Here is a 19,727-nt window from a genome sequence, read left to right on the forward strand (position 1 = left end):
CAGATAACTTTTTTTCAATTAACTAGTAAAGTAAGCATTACTTTTTCATTTACAATACTGCAAAAAAAAAATAATAATAATAAATTACTTTTTTCTGTAATACCAGTTACTTTGTTTTCCCATTTATTGACTGACATCTCTCCAGTTCTCATGTTGAGAGAATGTAATTGTGGATGAAACAGGTGGGTGTGTAGATTTGTAAACAAGAAGCTTAGTTTAAATGAGAACATGTGTTTACTCATCTAAATTGCACCAAAAAAATAGTAGCCTTCAGTATCCTTTAAAGGAACAATCCACATTTTTGAAAATAGACTCATTTTACAAGTGCTATAGCGTTAAACAGTTGAGTTTTACCATTTTTTAATCCACTCAACTGATCTCCAGGTTTGGAAGAAGCACATTTAGCTTAGTTTAGCATCATTGAATAAGATTAGATTATCAGCATCTCACTCAAAAAAACAAACCAAAAAAAAAGTTTATTATAAGAATATTATTATAATAAAAGTGTTATTAAAAGAGTATTGTTATTATTTTTATAACATTGTATATATTACTACATTGCACCTGTCAAAGGGTGAGATATGTCAACATTCAGTCCTCCAACTTTTTGTTTTGTGTGACACTGTCTAGAGTACTGGGTCAAAAACTCCAAAACGACAAAAGTGGTACAAGGAAGGGCAACCAATGAACTGCCATCATGGTCATCATGAGCACACAAGACTTATTAATACACATGGCAAATGAAGACTGGCCCATCTAATCTTATCACACAGAAGAGCTACTGTTGCTCAATTAGTAGAGTAACTTTGGACATGATAGAAATGTGTCAGATAAAAGTGTATCTATTTGTTGTGTGACTGCAGCCCGTGAAACCCATGTTCAACACCAAAAGGGCATCAGAACAGAAGGGTATTTGAGCTTCAGAACTGGACCATAGAACCCGGAAGACCTTGGGTCTTGGCATTCAAGCGGAAACTATTTTTTGATATTACCTACCTACCTTTAGTGGTATCAACCATCGCTAATGTGCAACCATTCACCTGCAGAGGCTTAGTTTGAATTCTAATAGCTAACCGAAAGCTTCAGACTAGAAACTTCCAGGCAAGTGTAATGGATTTGGCCAGAGATAATTTCTCTTGGATATCTTGAACATGCCTTTGTACTCCCTGATAGAAGAGGCCTCAAAATTGCTCAGGAGTAGAATGAAAGTGTTGCTTTGGCCTCCGAATTTCCCAGATCTCAACCCTAAGGCCCATGTATATTTCAAGCTAAATCGTAGAACAAACTGAAATGTAATTTCAGCAAATTGAAACAGATCACCCCGTGTCAGTGCCCAATCCAACACAATCTCGCGGCAATTCGTAACTTTTTGATTTAGTGGCTAATTCGTATGAATTCGTACGATCTAATTCGTACAATTTAGTACGATTTGCTCATCCCCCAATGACGGTTGGGTTTAGGGGTGGGGTTAGGTGCCACGCCTCCTTTTTAAAATCGTACAATTTCGTACGACTGAACTCGTATGAATTCGTACGAATTAGCCACTAAACTGACAAAACGTAAAATACTTACGTTTTCTCGTGAGATCAGGCTGCCCAATCCTGTTCCTGGAGATCTACTTTCATGCAGAGTTCAGCTTCAACGCTGATCAAAAACAACTAAGTAGGATCTGAAAGAGCTCTTGGTAATTAAAGAAAGTTGCAAATGATCAAAGTCACTTTAAGGCAAGTCATTTCACCAGGTGGCCATCTTTGAAAAGCCTCTCGGTCAGTATGCTCAGACATTCTGTCTGAAAGGGGAAACATCAAATTCTCCAAAACTGTTTGCCAAGCTTACGATTACATTACATATTTACTCACCAATAAAATTAAATAACTGAGTTAAGAGTTTTTCTAGACGTTTGAATCAAATAAAACTTTTATTTAAAAAAATCTAAATAAAAATGAATCAAATAAAATTTTTGTCCTCAAACGAAGAGTGAAAAATACTGTAATTAGTTTGAAGTACACGAGGGTCTTGATTGAGCATCACTTGCAATACCGTCGAACTCTGTGCAACCCTTGAAACTTCAACTCAAAAGGAAAGAGATCACAACACAGACCTCATTTATGGCCATTCTACAAATTATCATGCTCTGAATAATGATCATTTGATCGTGCTGATTTTGTGAAGCAATTCACAATCAGGTCTTGATGGCAAATCTCCTCCAGAAATGACAGCGACTCGTTGTTTACAAGTTTGTGGGCGTTTGAGTAGTTGCTATCATGTGATGTGGATTTGAAAGGATGGACTGTACCTCGCATTCATTTTATACAGAATTAATTTATTATTACAAAACCAAAAAAAGTTTGTTTTTAAGAGCAGTTGGTTCATTTAAAAGTACAGATTTCTAGCTTTATGTAGATATATTTCTTATGTCTGTGAAGCAAGTATTCGCTGAGATTCCATTACATTTGTTGACCACAAAAAAACTGTTGTATAAGCACACACCTGGTCTGAGCTTTTCCCCAGAGAAATGTCAGTCTATAGGGATTGACGATTGGCTCCTGATACTAATAGGTGGGGCTTCATTCGCCATATTGATCGTTATACTTTTCCCCATTCTAAATGTCATGTGTATTCTATAGTCTTTGGATTGATCAAGGTTGCAGCTGAACTCTGCAAGAAGGTAGATCTCTAGGAACAGGATTGGGCACCCCTGACCAGTGATCTTTTGGAGCAAGATTGTTTTAACTCCTAAACTCCTTTGAGCTTCGTTTTGTCCATGGCAATTTTGCAATTGGTGGGTGTTTTCTGGAACTATGCCTTTTCTGATGTGCATCCAACACAACAACACCAAGTTAATAACATGAATAAACAGGAGAGTGGAGTAGCAGAGCTTTGTATTCAAACCTGTATGAACACTCAAAAGAGAGATTTTAAAGACTAGAAAAGAGTCACACCAGACAAGAGCAGCCACTGTGTTGCACAATGTCTTAAAGTTCTAAACATAAAACTCTAAATTAAAATAAAAGATTATTCAAAGATGAAGTGTGCCACGGTGGTGCATTTACAACCCTAACTAGGATGGGGCGTTGGAGTGTTTCAAAACAGTCGCTCAGCCAACTTTTTTTTCCCACAAACGAAGAATGAAAAATAATTTGTTTAAACTGTCAATGGTTAGAGAGTTGGACTTGTGATTGTAAGGTCAACAGGTTCGAGTCTCGGTTCCGACAGGGATTGTCGGTGGTGAAAAACCAGCGCTCTCACTAGCACGGCTAAGGTGAGTCCCTAGAGCAAGACACCAATCCCCAATTGTGCTGCAGCTATGCCTGCCCACTGCTTACTGTGTGTTCACTACAATGTGTGTGTGGACTTGGATGGGTTAAAAGCAGAACACAAATTCCAAGTATGAAACACCGTACTTGGCCAAGAATCACTTTGACTTTAAAACTCTATTCAACCATTGAAACTTCGACCAAACTTAAAATCCCATGATCGATCTATTCCTGTTCTTCAGGCTTATTTGAATACTGCATGTATTGTCAAGGTCGGTAAGTGGAAAAAGGGGTGAGGACTCAGGTGCAGAACTAAATGGGTCTTTATTAATAGTAAAAAATAGAACAAACAGCAAAACAAACTACACTGAAGGGGAAAACACCAATGAAATAAATAAACAAACAAGACTGGGCAGGCTGGCAGGGAACAGGACTCAGGGCTGGAACACACAGGACTGGAAAATATTGAAGATATACGATGAGGCAACATACGATGAGGCAAACATGCACCATGTGCTAAACACAACACCAACAGAAGACTGAACGCAAATCCCGAGTACACGGTGAATGAAAACACTCACCGTGCACTCACACATGCAGCGTGCATGTCTTATCCCAGCACCGACCAAAACTGAAACCTACTAGACTGAGACGCTGGGAATGAAACCCCACACTGCAGACAGACGAACGTAAACACCCGGACGGGAGCGTGCAATTGCAAACACGCACAGACCCCACGCGCCCACATTAAGCGGGAGCGCGTTCAGTCCAAGCGCGTTCACAAATGGCGCTCCTACAGAGACGCACACGATGACAAAACAAGTGCTCGACCCAAGAAAACTCGAGCCGAGCACAACAGGACAGGACAAGATAGAGCTAGTGTCCATACTCTGCCACCAAAACAAGAATTTACAAGACCAGAGTGGCAGAACCCTGACATGTATGGTTGTTGGACCTAAACTCTGTGGCCATCCAGGAGCCAAGAATGACACTGCTAATCCATGAGATGAAATTGTCCCGAAGGTTGTGCTCTGACAATAATCAAACACTCCAAGCTAATCAAGGTCTAAGTGTTACTAGAAAGCCAAAGGGAGGTGCGTTTTTAACAAGGTTGGATCAAAGCTCTCCAGAACTGCTGCTCCCTACAGTCTCTCTGACCAAACTGGGCCACCTCGGTGCTGGATAAAAACTGATCCATGGAGGCTTAAAAGATTTTCTGTTAAATGTCTTGGTTAGCTGAGAATACAGTTCTGTATAACTTAATTTAGCCTTCTTTCATGCAACTGAGTCAGGGATACGTTTCGCCAGGAAACTTTTAAATCCCAGCTTTTTCTTGCTTTTGTGCAATACCTCTCAACTCCTGGAGTCTCTCTTATGTGACCCATATGATTCTAGTCTTGGAGTATCTACTAAATGTGTCCAGACCCATAGGTTGAGCATAATAATGACAGTGCTTAGTTTTAGGAATCAAATGAGTTAAGAGTTGGTTTAGATAAATATCGGTGGAAGTGAAATTCAATGATGTGACAATTTTGTGTTCTCTGTGGTAAAAACCACAGAAGCAACTGCATGAAAAACAAGAATCTCTGATAAGAGGCAGTGGAGTGTTTGAAAGTAGAATAGAGGCAGACAAGAGTGAGGGAACAAGCCAGCTGATAAAGAGGGTGTGAGATGACAAGAGTGAAAGAGAACAAAGTGCCCGGAGATAACCTAAAAGAAACAAGACAATGATATTTAGACTAATCAACGAGCACAATATGAGCCATAATGGTCAAACAAAAAAAGAAAAAAAAGGCTAAATTAAAATGGCTTTCAGGACTTTGCTAAAATTCCCTAATTAAAACAATTGCAGTGCAACCAGCTTGTGTATCATTCAGAAATTTATGTCTTAAAGGTAATATAAAAATAAAAAAAACACATACTGAATTTAAACTGGGAAACGATCATCCACATTTAACATTATTAAGTTATACTTTTTAACTACATACAGCCAAGTCCATAAATATTAGGACATTGGCACAATTCTTACATTTTTGGCTCTATACACCAACGCAACGTATTAGAAATGAAATTAATAATACGTGCTGCAGACTGTCAGATTTAATTTGAGGGTATTTACATCCAAATCAGGTGAACGCTGTAGGAATTACAACAGTTTGCATGTGCCTCCCACTTGTTAAGGGACCAAATGTAACAGGACTGAATAATACCCATAAATCAAACTTTCACTTTTTAATGCTTGGTTGCAAATACTTTGCAGTCAATTACAGCCTGAAGTCTGGAACACATAGACATCACCTGACGCTGGGTTTCATCCCTGGTGATGCTCCGCCAGGCCTCTGCAACTGTCTTCAATTCCTGCTTGCTCTTGGGCAATTTTCCCTTCAGTTTTGTCTTCAGCAAGTGAAATGCAAGCTCAATCTGAATCAGGTTAGGGGATTGACTCGGCCTAAATACGAGCAGAAAATATTGCCTGAAACACCTCAGAATTCATTCCGCTGCTTTTGTCAGCAGTCACATCATCAATAAATAAGTAAACCAGTTTCATTGACAGCCATACATGCCCACGCCATGACACTACCACAACCAAGCTTCACTGGTTAGGATCTTGAGCAGTTCCTTTCCTTGTCCATACTCTTCTCTTCCCATCACTCTGGTCCCATATCTGTGCATAGAATGTTGTTCCAGCACTGTGATGGCTTTTTTAGAACACTAATCTGGCCTTCCTTGAGGCTTACCAATGTGTGACATCTTGTGGTGAACCCTCTGTATTCACTCTTGTGTAGTCTTCACTTGATTGTTGACTCTGACACACATACACCTACCTACTGGAGTGTTCTTGATCTGGCCAACTGTTGTGAAGGGAGTATTCTTCACCAGGGAAAGAATTCTTTGGTCATCCACCACAGTTGTTTCTGTAGTCTTCCGAGTTTTTTGGTGTTGTGGAGCTCACTGGTGCGTTCTTTCTTTTTTAGAATGTTCCAAATTGTTGTTTTGGCCATGCCTAATGTGTTTGATATCTCTCTTATGAGTTTGTTTTGTTTTTTTCAGCCTAATTATGGCTTGCTTGACTGATAGTGACAGTTCTTTGGATCTCATCTTGAGAGTTGACAGTAACAGATTGCGAATGCAAATAGCACACTTGGAATGAACCTGGATCTTTTATCTGCTCATTGCAATTGGGATAATTATGGAATAACACAAACCTGGTCATGTAACAGCTGAGAAGCCAATTGTCCCATTACTTTTGGTCCCTTAACAAATGGGAGGCACATATGCAAACTGGTTTAATTCCTACACCGCTCACCTGATTTGGATGTAAATACCCTCAAATTAAAGCTGACAGTCTGCAGTTAAAGCACGCATTGTTTGTTTAATTTTAAATCCATGGTGTTGGTGTATAGAGCCAAAAATGTACAAAATTGTGTCGATGCCCCACTATTTATGGACCAGATAATACATGTTTAAACATTACATAAAGTTTAAAGCTATATTTTGAATTTTTTTATTTCATTTTTATTTATTTTTTATATACTTTGCTTAAACGGGTATTAGACAATCCTACTGACCACAACATTTTCAAAAGTTAAGCAGAATAATAAAACAAATAATAATGTAGAACAAATATCCTATTTCAGGTGAACTTAACTAATAGGTACTTCCATCAAAAAATAAACACAACATTCTTCCTGTGTTCGTAACGTATTGTATGACACTTCTGAGGTGGAAAAAGAGTAGGGTTAGGGACAGGTTTGGTGGTGTAAGGGAGGGTTAGTGTAATTACAAATCTATTTACAGAAATTAATTACAAATGCAATTACATGCAGGTACACTAGAAAATGATCAATTAGTCATGACAGCATATGTTTTAGTTCATTGTAACTTATTAAACTAAGTTAATCATGTTCTGACAATTTTATAAGTTCCGCAAGCTGTTTTAAGTAAGTTTAACATAATGAGTTCAATAGACTCTTAAATTTAATCTGATTCAGCCTAAAATTAAGGCAACCAAGATTTTTTACAGCGTATTTTATCAATTGCAAGTACAACGTAAAAACATATATTTACACAAGAAGTACATTGTAACAAATGATTAATTCCAGTGTAAGTACATATTACTTGGATCAGTTGTCATTTCTGTGTGGAGTTTGCATGTTCTCCCAGTGTTTGCATGGGTTTCCTCCAGGTGCTCCGGTTTACCCCCACAGTCTAAAGACATGGACTATAGGTGAACTGATTAAACTAAATTGGCTGTAGTGTGTGTGTGTGAGAGAGAGAAAGAAAAAAAATAAAATAAAAAATGAGTGTATGGGTGTTTCCCAGTACTGGGTTGCAGCTGGAACTGCATCTGCTGCATAAAACATGTGCTGGTATAGTTGGCGGTTCATCCCGCTGTGGCGACCTCTGCAATAGAGACTAAGCCAAATAAATGATTGACATACCATGTTAAATGCTCTCAGCCATTTATTTATCATTTTTTGGTCACCGAGGAGCATTCCATGCAATGAGGTGCGTTCAATAAAAACTGAATTCATAATGTCTAGAAAACACCTGCACTAAAACACTCACAAGTGAAACAACCTTCATTCACCAATGCATAATGCAACACACGGAATTGCATTCTGGCCCCATGGGGCTATAAATATGAAACGGTCAAGGGTTTTTACTTGATATTGGTCAAACCACTTAGACAGGCCATCTCAGATCTAAATAACAGAATGCCTTTTGAAAAACACCACTCAGTAAATGCAAATCCAGTTACTATGCCAGTAAAACACATCTCTGACAGACCAAAAAGCATGTCAGTTTGTCATCTAATTCCTTTAATTGGCCAACATGATTAACTAAGAAACAAAGTTCTCTAAATGAACTGCTAAAAAGTGAAAATTGTATAAGTCCAACATAAAACTGCTAGGAATGTCTCAGTTCTTTCAACACTACAAGCCAAAATTTGAAGCGTCTCCAACAGTGAATTGAACTGGAGGATCACAAGTCACTTTTCTTGAGGTTGGTAAGTAAAGGTGAAAGTGACAACTTGAGGTGTTTGATAAGAACCTATCTTTCCAATTCACATGCGTCTGTTGGCCAACACACGGAGCCAGTAGACGATATCAGTGGCGTTAAAACATCCATCCTAGAAGACACCAGATATTATGGCCATGTGACATGTTGGATCTTTTTCTTTGTTTCAGGTGACTTAATGTCCTTCTGCAACGAAAAAAAAAAAAGATATCAGAACACCAACAACATCTTATTTACATCACACCAAAATTCATGATTTATAACAGACATCATTTCTGAAAGTCCTTTTTTAAAAATCCTGTTAATACTTTCCCTTCAAAAACATACTGCAGGGTACTTACACCTTTTCCAAAGTCAAGTTTAAGCAGTTTAAAGTACTTTTCAGGTGCATTTTCAAATTTTCCAGCACTTTACATGTGACACACTACATTATTTACATAAATCTACATATTCATCACAATTCGGATGCTATTGTTATAGTATTTAATACTGCATTATTTACATACATCTACATATTAATCACATATCAGATGCTATTTCTTATAGTACTCAATACTACAGCATAATAAACTAAGGAAAAGATTTTCATGGAACGCTTGCCCTAATCCCAATATTGAAATGCTTTAATTCATTAATTTAAATGTCATCTTTCATCTTAAATGTATGTTAATTTCATGCATTATTCACTCATGAAGCAGTAATCTCCATGCATTTTGTCTTCTCCCACTGTTTAAGCAAAGGACGCAAAAAAAGGTACATGCAGATGCCAGAGTTAATTCATGTAGTACATTTTACGCAAAAAGGTTTATGTTATTTGATTGAAATATCTAAATATCATTACCAATGTAGCAACATTATTTTGAAAGGTACACACTTACATTTTCAAGCAGTTTATCTAAAATTGAAGCACTTTTCAAACCTTGAGTTGCTTGGAAGGATTTCCAGCACACGTACAAACCCTAATACATGTGAAAAGTTGGAGCGGTTGAGTTTCACTGCTGGGATTTATTTGATAAACGTGTTTCCGTCATAGTTTATGCCAATTTTTTCTTATCGGAATAAAAGGTTTATCCTACACATTTGTGCACAGAAGTATTTTATCCTAGTTTCTTCATTTTGATTTGTTTTTATATTTGTTTGTGGGGCGACAGAGTCAGTTGGCATTTCTGTGTGAAGTTTGCATGTTCTTCACGTGTGTTTCCTCCGGGTGCTCCAGTTTCCACCACAGTCCAAAGACATGCGCTATATGTGAATTGGGTAAGCTAAATTAGTCGTAGTGTATGTGTGTGAATATGCATGTTTCCCAGTACTGGGTTGCAGGGCATCCTCTGTGTAAAACATATGCTGGATAAGTTGGCGGTTCATTGCGCTGTTACGACCCCTGATGAATAAAGGGACTAAGCCAAAGGAAAATAAATGAATAATTGTTTGTTTAATGCCATGCCAGCTTCTATGGCTATTTTCATGGCAAGAAAATGTATACCTTAATAGGTTACACTAATGTTTTACTGTTTATTTTTATCATGTTTTAAAAATGTATTTGGATTAACAGTGTTTATAAAAGTTATAACAATTCACAGAATTAAAAAAACAATCTAATAGTACATGCTTCATAGTTAAAGTACTTTTACAAACAGAAAATGTGGGAGGATTTGGTTTATATTTTTTATTGAATACTCCATACTTCTCAATGAACTATGACTGTGGTATAATGTTGTACATGAAATTACAACATGTAATAGCATACATTTACTCTAATCCCACCTCTAAACTACAGTAAAGTCTTTGAAATAAATCATTCCATGAGAACGATAGTGGAAAAATCGAACATTTCAATAATTCAGCGAAATAATTTCACCAGATCTTTCTAATTGGAATGTAATGTAATGTATTTTTATTTAATGCCATGTCAGCAACCCAGGCTATTTTCATGCCAAAAAAAATTTCAATAATAAATATACAATTTAAAACCTCAAAGAAACGAATATATAAATTAAATAAGATGTTGGGTGTTGATACATGATAAAAATTCAAAAAATCTTTCCTGGTGACACTTGTTAAAAATGTGCTTAAGAGTATTCATCTTTAAGTAAAAGGTCTTGGGTTAATCTTGCATGTCCAATATGACATCTGTTAAAAAATAAATTATAAATAATATACAATTTAAAACAACGAACAAACGAATATATAAATTAAATAAGATTTTGGGTGTTGATACATGATAAAAATTCAAAAAACTTTCCTGGTAACACTTGTTAAAATGTGCTTAAGAGTATTCATCTTTAAGTAAAAGGTCTTGGGTTAATCTTGCATGTCCAATATGACATCTGTTAAAAAAATAAATAATAATAAAAATAAATAAATAAAAAATAAATAAATATCACCTGATCAAATCTACTCTTAAAACGTCTTGGAACACTGTTTGAGATTTCAGGTTGTATTTCATACAGTTTATTATTTTCCAATGCATCCCAACTCGTCTTGCCACTTATTTAAAGTGTAAACATTCTTTCTATTTGGGAAGAATGTCTCATTTTAGATTGATTGGAATGATTCTTTAGAAAAGTACATCTGCATAAAGGCTTATAAAAAATAAAATAATAATCTACAAATCAACAGTAAAGAGAAAATACAATTGAAATAAATTGTTTATTGTTTTTATTATCTTTTTTGTACAATTTTTAACTACTATTTCTTATGCCTGAATTCTTTCAAAAATTGCTATACAGTCACAGGCTTCAAAAACACTCATAAATGCACATTTTGCATATCGCTGCATAACATTGAATATCCTGCGATGCGACTATTGCGAATGATCACATTGCGATATCGATGCTAAAACGATATATTGTGCAGTCCTACATAAGTCTATTCCACAGTCATGCATTTCTTAGTCACACTGATTCAAAGAAAGAATTTAAATCTTCTGTTTATTCAGCAACTGCTTTTTCCCTTAAGGGATTTCCTGAATTTTTGGTGTGTATTTGCACATTTGGTTTCGTGAGAATATAATATAATCATATAAATCATACCATGCTTCCAAGATGTGCATGACAATTATAGCTTTGCTCAATCGAGTTTACCATTTCGATTCAATGAATTGCCTGGCCCTACATAAAAATAGTTGGATGGAAACATGGCTATTGGTACTAAATTTCATACTCACAGCAGTGTCTGGTTCTCCTTTGCTGGGAGACGTGCGCTTTAGCTTAGATGTGGCATTGTTTGAATGTACTGAGGTGTTGGAGTGGTTAGGGGGGCTCTTGGGCCCGGCTCCTGATGTTGAAACTGGGGTCCTGTTAGAGAAGTTTGAGGAAGAGCAGTTTGTGGGTGCCCCTGAGAGCTTGCGTATAGGGTTTGTGAGACTGACACTGGAAACAGGGGGCTTTAGTCTGTCTGTGGTGACAAGTGCCGATGAAGAATCCGGTTTCTTCAGCTTAACACTGCCAGTGCTAGTAGAGCTGCCATCAAACACTATCAACGGCCTCTTCCTGCAACTATCAGTGCTTGAACTGAAACAAAACAGAAGAGTGGTGTAAGAGAAAACATTTTGGACACAGTGCATCCGGAAAGTATTCATAGCACTTAACTTTATCCAAATTTTTTTTATTCCAAAATGGATTCAATTCAGTTAGTTCCTCAATTCTTCACACAATACCCCATAATGACAATGTGAAAAAAGATTTTTTGAAATTGTTGCAAATTTATTACAAATAAAACAGCTGAAAAATCACATGTACACAAGTATTCACAGTCTTTGCTGTGAAGCTCTAAATTGAGCTCAAGTACATTCTGTTTCCACTGATCATTCTTGAGATGTTTCAGCAGCTTCATTGGAGCTCACCTGTGGTAAATTCAGTTGATCAGACATTATTTGAAAAGGCATAAACCTGTCTATATAAGGGCTGACAGTGGATATCAAAGCACAAACCAACCATGAAGACAAAGGAATTGTCTGTATACAGGATTGTCTTGAGGCACAAGGCTGGGGAAGGTTCCAGAAAATTTCTGCTGCTCTGAAAGTTCCAAATAGCACAGTGGCCTCCATCATCCATAAGCGGAAGATGTTTGGAACCACCAAGACTTTTCCTAGAGCTGACTGGCCATCTAAGCTGAGTGATCGGGGGAGAATGGCCTTAGTCAGGGAGGTGATCAATAACCCGATGGTCACTCTGTCTGAGCTCCAGCGTTCTTTTGTGGAGAGAGAAGAACCTTACAGAAGGACAACCATCTGTGCAGCAATCCACCAATCAGGCTTGTATGGACAGATGGAAGCCACTCCCTGCCTGGACTTTCAAGAACTCTCAGACTATAAGAAACAAAATTCTCTGGTCTGATGAGACTAAAATTGAACTCAGACTGGGGCGACGGGTAATCTTCCAGCAGGACAATGACCCAAAGCACACTGAAAAAAATCAATGGAGTGGCTTCACAACAACTTTGTGAATGTCGGTGAATCCTATTAAACCTCTCTGGAGAGATCTGAAAATGTAAAATGGCTGTACACCATCACTTCCCATCCAACCTGATAGAGCTTGAGAGGTACTGCAAAAATAAATGGGCAAAAATTCCCAAAGCCAGTGTGCCAAGCTTGTGGCATCATATTCAAAAAGACTTGAGGCTGTAATTGCTGCCAAAGGTGCATCAACAAAGTATTGAGCAAAGGCTGTGAATACTTATGTGCATGTGATTTTTCAGCTTTTTTATTTTTAATAAATTTGCAACAAATTTCAAAGAAATCTTTTTTCACATTGTCATTATGGGGTATTGTGTGTAGAATTCTGAGGAAATAAATGGATTTAATGCGTTTTGGAATAAGGCTGTAACATAAAAAAATGTGAAAAAAGAAGCGCTATGAATTCTTTCCGGATGCACTGTGTACAGGCTGCAATTTGCTGATTTGAGAGCACTCGCAAACCAAATTGTTTTTATTCTGTATATTAAAGAGCATATTGTAGGTTAGACACCCCAGAGAGTCAATGTGCGTACGAGTAAAGTAGGAACTAGATTTTCTATTAAATATCCGTTAAAGTTTTATTACCTACAACATGCTCTTTAAGAGTAATCAGTTCACCGAGTTCAGTCAAGTAGTGAGCTCAGAAATCAGTTTTTACAGCTAATAATAAATAAATCAAACTTTCAAATCTGAATATGATGATGAAATTACAGAGCTATAGTGAAAGGAGTTAAATCAGAAAGTTTTGAAAAGATCTGGCACTTTAACCAAATATATTGGAATAATGACAGTTCCTTGAGAAATCACTAAATAATGACAATTTGCAGCTCCAAAAGCATTTATTATTAAAATGGTTAAACTATATGTGAGTGGTGAGTAAGAGGAGTAGTGTGTGTGTGTGTGTGTGTGTGTGTGTGTGTGTGTGTGTGTGTGTGTGTGAGAGAGAGAGAAAGCTGTACCTGTGTGTGCTGCTGGAGCTCAGGCGCGGTCTACTCCTCTCCATCCTCTTCCCCCAGCGGCTGCGTGGCAGCTCTCTCTGTGGGAGAGGAATCACATGCTGCAGGTATAGGCCTGTGAGCCGGTCCCGGTCCTCAGGATCAGACACCGCTATATTCCTCTGAAACACACAGTGGTGGATGAAACAGTCAAAATAAAATATTATAAAATATTACTCAGGTAAAATTATAAGTCCTCTTTTTTTATTTTTACTTAAGTCCGAGTGCTGAACAACTTAATTTTAATGTACTCAAGTATAGGTTGTTTTCAATCATGTGGTTATGATGACGCGCGAAATTCAGATGGAGGACAGGAAGTAAAAAATCTGAATGGGAGACATACTGTAGAAGTCCGTATTTTTGCGATTTCTAAAATATTTCAAAGGAGATATAAATAGAAAATAAGCGCACATGTTGGACATGAAGAGGACTGAGTTTTCAACTGAACTAAAATATATTTGCCTGTCATCGAGGTGGTAGCGTTATACTGGATGACATTACGCTATATGAAAAATACATTAGTAAATACTATAGTGTTTAGAAGCATAATATAGATAGTTACTTGACTTAAACTGTCGTAGTAATTATATTGTTGCTGTGGTACAACACAACTGTAGTAATAAAATTATTCAATAGGCTTCAGTTTTCTACGCTATAATTATACACCATCACAATGCACCACAGTTTACACTAACGTTGGATTGTACAACAGGTATTGGCTGTTTCTCAATATGTGTTCTTCAGTGTTCTTGCGTCCTCATTTTCTCGTGTAACGTCATCATCAATCGCCAAAGTTCAGTTCCAAAGCTCAAGACTGCAAGTACAGAGGATGCGTGAAAGTTCCCGAATGTGTTCTTGATATCAAGGACGTATTAACACAGACTTGAGTGCAAAACTCGCTCTAGAAGTCCCAGAAGTCATTGCGGCTGTATAAAGAAGGTGCAAAGTGCAGCATTTTATATAGATTTATTATTAAAGTTCAGAGATATAACTTATTTATCTCAGGAGTTTCCCTAAATGAGATGGCGAAAGTAAACATTACCATGAAAATCTTAATAAAGAATTAAACACATTAAGGGTGTTTATTTGCTGAAATTACTATTAAAATTAGTTTTATTTGTATTGAGCGATGTATATTTATAAGGTCTTTATGGAAGGTATATATATTGAAAAGGGGGTAAACAATAAATTGTTGTATGAATACTGTAATGTTTAAAGAAATTTCCTTAAAAAATGCGTGAAGGTCATGTGACCATCAGGAAGAATGCAGCATCTCATTTCTCACAGGACGCGTTCTGTGTTCTTGCGGTCTCCTAATTCGTTCTTCCGAGATAATTTGGCAAGACCGGTCTTCACAAGAACGCGAGTCCGTTCTCTGCATTCTTGGAATTGAGAAACAGCCATTCACCCAGAGAATGATCACACAAACATGCTTGGTGGTCGTTTGAGTGCGCTGAATAGCGAAAAGTGTACAAACATGGTTAGCCTACGTTACAAAATTCAGTTTGTTCACAAAAAAATATGCTAATAATAAGTGCAGACAGTAAAAATATATAAATACAGTTGTGTTAGTGAAGTAAAAATAATACTAATAATAAATATTACGGTCCACAATTTAGATAATGATGGTTTTATATTCACAGTGACAACTTGTGCCACGCTCCCTATAGTGTTTACCATGGTGAATTACTTTAAATATATTTGACTGAAACCACATGCAAGCATGACTTCAAAACAACATTAGCACTATTTATTTGACTGTGGACTTATTTGATGTTGTACTTTGATAGTCATTGGCTGCTAATATGATTACACTATTTACGTTAGATCTTAAAAGAAATACCTTCTGAAATTATGATATAAAAGAGAACTTCCCAATGTGTGAATATAAAACCAACTTTACCTCAATCGGTCCATAATTGTGAACACAACAGATGCAAGAATTACATAATTACTCATAATACGCATACTTAAAATCGAATAAAACTCTACAGAATTGTCTAACTGGCCACAGAGATCTAACGTAAATATAATAATTATTATTATATAATGATATGATGTTGTGTATCTTGTAGTTGTAATAACGCGACCGGTTTCGCGTGACTTCAGATCCCACCTCTTGTAACATGAGCTGAATGAAGTCTTGAGAAAGAAGCTCTGGATGAAGCAGAAGGTCGACTTTTGAAACATCTCCAGCATTTGATGTGGGGTTTTTCGTTCTGTCTGTCCTATGCAACGCCATGTTTTTCAGTGTATTTCCGGATGGCGCCGGAAGATGGGCTCTTGTTTTGCGCTTATGATGTGAGAAGCTTTTAACAAATTTGACCATTACTGGCACCTACAGTAAAATTTGTGTTACCACATACAGTTTAAATTAGGGTCGAAGAAAAGTTCATCTTCCTCTTTTAAATTAGAACGTGTCCTGTTTAATTTTTTTCACTATAAATGGTAGGTTATATTTAGACAATAATCATTTAATGGCGTTCAAACGAGCTTTAAAAAATTGACAGGCTATTCTTGTCTGTCTGCATTTTGTACAAATTTACATTAGCACATTTAGCTAAAGAAGACTAGGCTTATCGGTTTGTAAACATTTAGGATACGCACGTAGCGAGGTTGCAGAAAAAAACAGGAGCGCTAGCTTTTACAGCGAGGGAATGACATCTGATGCGTTACAGCTTGTTGTTGTATTAGACATAAGTTATATTGATTATATATTATATATATCATGTACATAATGCTTTCAGCTTATTATAACATCTTGTCACCCAGTGATAAGCACAGCTATTCAGCAAAATTAACGTTAAAGTGAGCGGCGTTCGTCTAATAGGTCCATCTGCGACAGCACCCTCCCAATGGATATTGGATTAGAAATGGCCAAGCATCCAGCCCGAAATATACACTTATCCCATTGAAACTTCAAGTGATTTTACAAGAGAGTAGTTGAAGGCCTACAAGTCTTTGAATGCCAACAATTAGTTGTGTGTGGTCATGTGCAACAAATAATTTTCCATGATTACCAGATTCAAAACTTTGTAGTGCTAAAAACCGAGGTTCTGTCTAGCCAAAGACAAGGAAAGAAGATGGAACTGTACAAGACCTGGGTAATCATCAACAAGCAAAACATCTGCATTCTGACAGCGAACTACACCTGTATGGCAGGGTATGTGAACTTATATTTTTACATTTTATTCTAAACATTCAGTGTCCGCAGTTTAATTAACCATTTAACTGTTTTTGCTGAAATCTTTGCTGCAATCAAAAACGAGTAACGAGAATGATTCAGCATAGTGTGAACTTACCTGATATAACTGCAGAGTCAAGCATTTTTAATTAGGTCCTCACTCCATTCAGCTCTTATGATGGCTGCTAGCAGGTGGACGGTAAAATTTAGGTGTGGCCCTCCAGGAATTGAGTTTATGAAAAAATGATATTTTCCAAGATCTGTTTTTCTTACTTGCACTCTTTTTAAGACAGTAATAGTTCTCGGTGTTCTTATCATATTTACTGTCATGTTTGACTGGTAAATGTGCTTGTTGCATTTGTGCAACATTGTTATTTTTGGGACATTCTACCAGAAACATACATTTTCACTTATAAAAATGTGACAGGACCTGAATTTGTCGTCCTCGAAAAATCATACAAAAACAGCATAAAATCATACAATTTAATGATAGAACGCATCCTTGATCCACATGACATCACTTCTGAGTCACAGCCTTAAAGGTGTAAATGTGACAGGACTGACAGAAACATGGGGACAATTGTACATTTATTTGTATTATATATTTGTAGTATTTAAATCAATATATTTACATCAATATATTTGTTGTTTTTAATCAATTGATGTGAATGATTACAACTTAAACTTTCTATTTCTGAAGTATTTTTTTTCTTCTAAATAACAGTTTTTAGCATGACAACAAAACTATTAAAGCTGTAGGTTCAGTTGGGTTGAGGACAAGGACAATGACAGGGTTTTTACATTTGTAAAGTGTTTTCAATAAAGAAAAAGTAAATCTGAGAACAAAATTTATGATATATTCCTTTACAGAACAACTCACAGAAATCAACCATCAGTCCATTTTAGAATATTTTGGGGGGATAAAATACTTTTTATTTACTGTATTTATGTTTTTACTTCAGGGATAGATAATGTACGTTTCTGGTAGAATGTCCCTTTACCATAACATATGGACTGATTAAGCTGTGTGATCACAATAACTAAATATTGTGATCACTACCAAAACTTTACCATCACTATACCAAAAATGTGCAGTCACTGCTGAAACATGGGAAATTTTGTCAGAAATAAATGTATACTGTATTATCATCTTATGAATGATCAATTGGTCATTTTAAACTAATGAATCCTGTTTTACAACGAAAGATTAGATTAGAAAGGCTGCAAATCTCATATATTACACTTCATATATTTTTTCAATTTGAATTGATATTGATGTACATGTGAAAATTTCAAAAAAGAAGTAATACAAGTGATAATATGTTAAACGATCAATATAAATCTTCTTAATAAACTATATTTAGTGTGGTTTGGAATAGTTACAGTTTTGGGGAAAGGAAAAATATTCAAAAACTTTCTGAAACGCAATATAAGAAATAATAACACAATTAATAGAAATGTGTATATAGGAGATTAGCCTATACAATTTGCATACATACAAATTTCCTGGGAAAAACACCTTTTTCACAACTATTTTTTTTTTCAAAAATGTTTCTTTGTGTTTGTTCTCTTTGTTGTCACTTTGTATACAATTCTCTCAATTTGTTGTCAAATTGTACAAATTCTACAATAAAAATGTAGCAAATCATCAGTTAAATTTATTTGCCAATATCCATGTTATACAAAACTGCAGAACATGTCAAATCTTTTCAACAGAAAATAAAGAAATTACTCAACTGAGGAATATACATGAACGTGTAAATTAATATTACTTATTTTTCAGACAGCTGATGTGGTTTTCTTCATCCCAAAATAACACTATAACAGGAAATGTTATTTCTCAGGTACAGTTGAAGTCTTTATTATTATTTTTATTTATTTATTTATTTATTTATTTTATTTTACTTTATTAATTATTAGCCCTGCTTTGAATATTTCTTTCTTTTTTTAAATATTTACCAAATGATGTTTAACAGAGTAAGGACATTTTCACAGTATGTCTGATAATATTTTTTCTTCTGGGGAAAGTCTTATTTTTTTATTTTGGCTAGAATAAAAGTAGTTTTTAATTTTTTAAAAACCATTTTAAGGTCAAAATTATTAGCCCCTAGTCTACAGAAAAAACCCTTGTTATAAAATAACTTGCCTATAATTACCCTATCCTGTCCGGTTAACCTAATTAACCTAGTTAAGCCTTTAAATGTCACTTTAAGCTGTATAGAAGTGTCTTGAAAAATATCTAGTCAAATATTATTTACTGTCATCATGGCAAAGATAAAATAAAATCAGTTATTAGAAATTAGTTATTAAAACTATTATGTTTAGAAATGTGTTGAAGAAATCTCTCCATTTTCTCAGAAAATGGAGAAAAAAATAAACAGGGGGGCTAATAATTCTGACTTCAACTGTATATAATTCATAAGGTGACACAGGCAACATTTTTATCAAAATTGGATGATGTTAAATAGATGTGTAAAAAAGGTCTAACAATGTTTTAAGCTTATCTACTGTCGGTCACTTTCAGAGTTAGTCGAAAACACATTCAATATAATTGTTTCTATGATGTAAACACAGTGATATTTTTTGGGACTTATTGAGCACACCAAAACAAGGTATTCTTTCTTCATTGTACCAAACATACACACATTAACAAAATTGTAGTTGTCATTCACATCCTTTTCCTCCACTTACTATTCCGCTTGCTTATAAGCTGCATACCTGATGGAATTAAAGGGAAGCACGTCAATGAAATCTGAAGACAAATGGTTATAAGAGGCAAATTTGAAAGCAGGAAGAAATGATAATGCAACTTT

At 35.8% G+C, this 19,727-nt stretch overlaps 1 protein-coding gene across 1 annotated transcript; it reads right to left on the minus strand.

The window, feature by feature from the left end:
* Nucleotides 1-7,703: 7,703 nt before the first annotated feature.
* Nucleotides 7,704-16,005, minus strand: c9h2orf49 (chromosome 9 C2orf49 homolog). The gene is made up of 4 exons (XM_056465953.1): nt 15,847-16,005; nt 13,695-13,852; nt 11,446-11,791; nt 7,704-8,465 (listed from the first exon to the last, which is right to left on the minus strand). Exons 1-4 carry the CDS (start codon nt 15,970-15,972, stop codon nt 8,409-8,411), a joined length of 687 nt encoding a protein of 228 aa, XP_056321928.1. The 5' UTR covers nt 15,973-16,005; the 3' UTR covers nt 7,704-8,408.
* Between the last annotated feature and the right edge of the window lie 3,722 nt (nt 16,006-19,727).

The sequence above is a fragment of the Danio aesculapii genome, chromosome 9, assembly GCF_903798145.1.
Source record: "Danio aesculapii chromosome 9, fDanAes4.1, whole genome shotgun sequence".
Taxonomy (NCBI): Eukaryota; Metazoa; Chordata; class Actinopteri; order Cypriniformes; family Danionidae; genus Danio; species Danio aesculapii.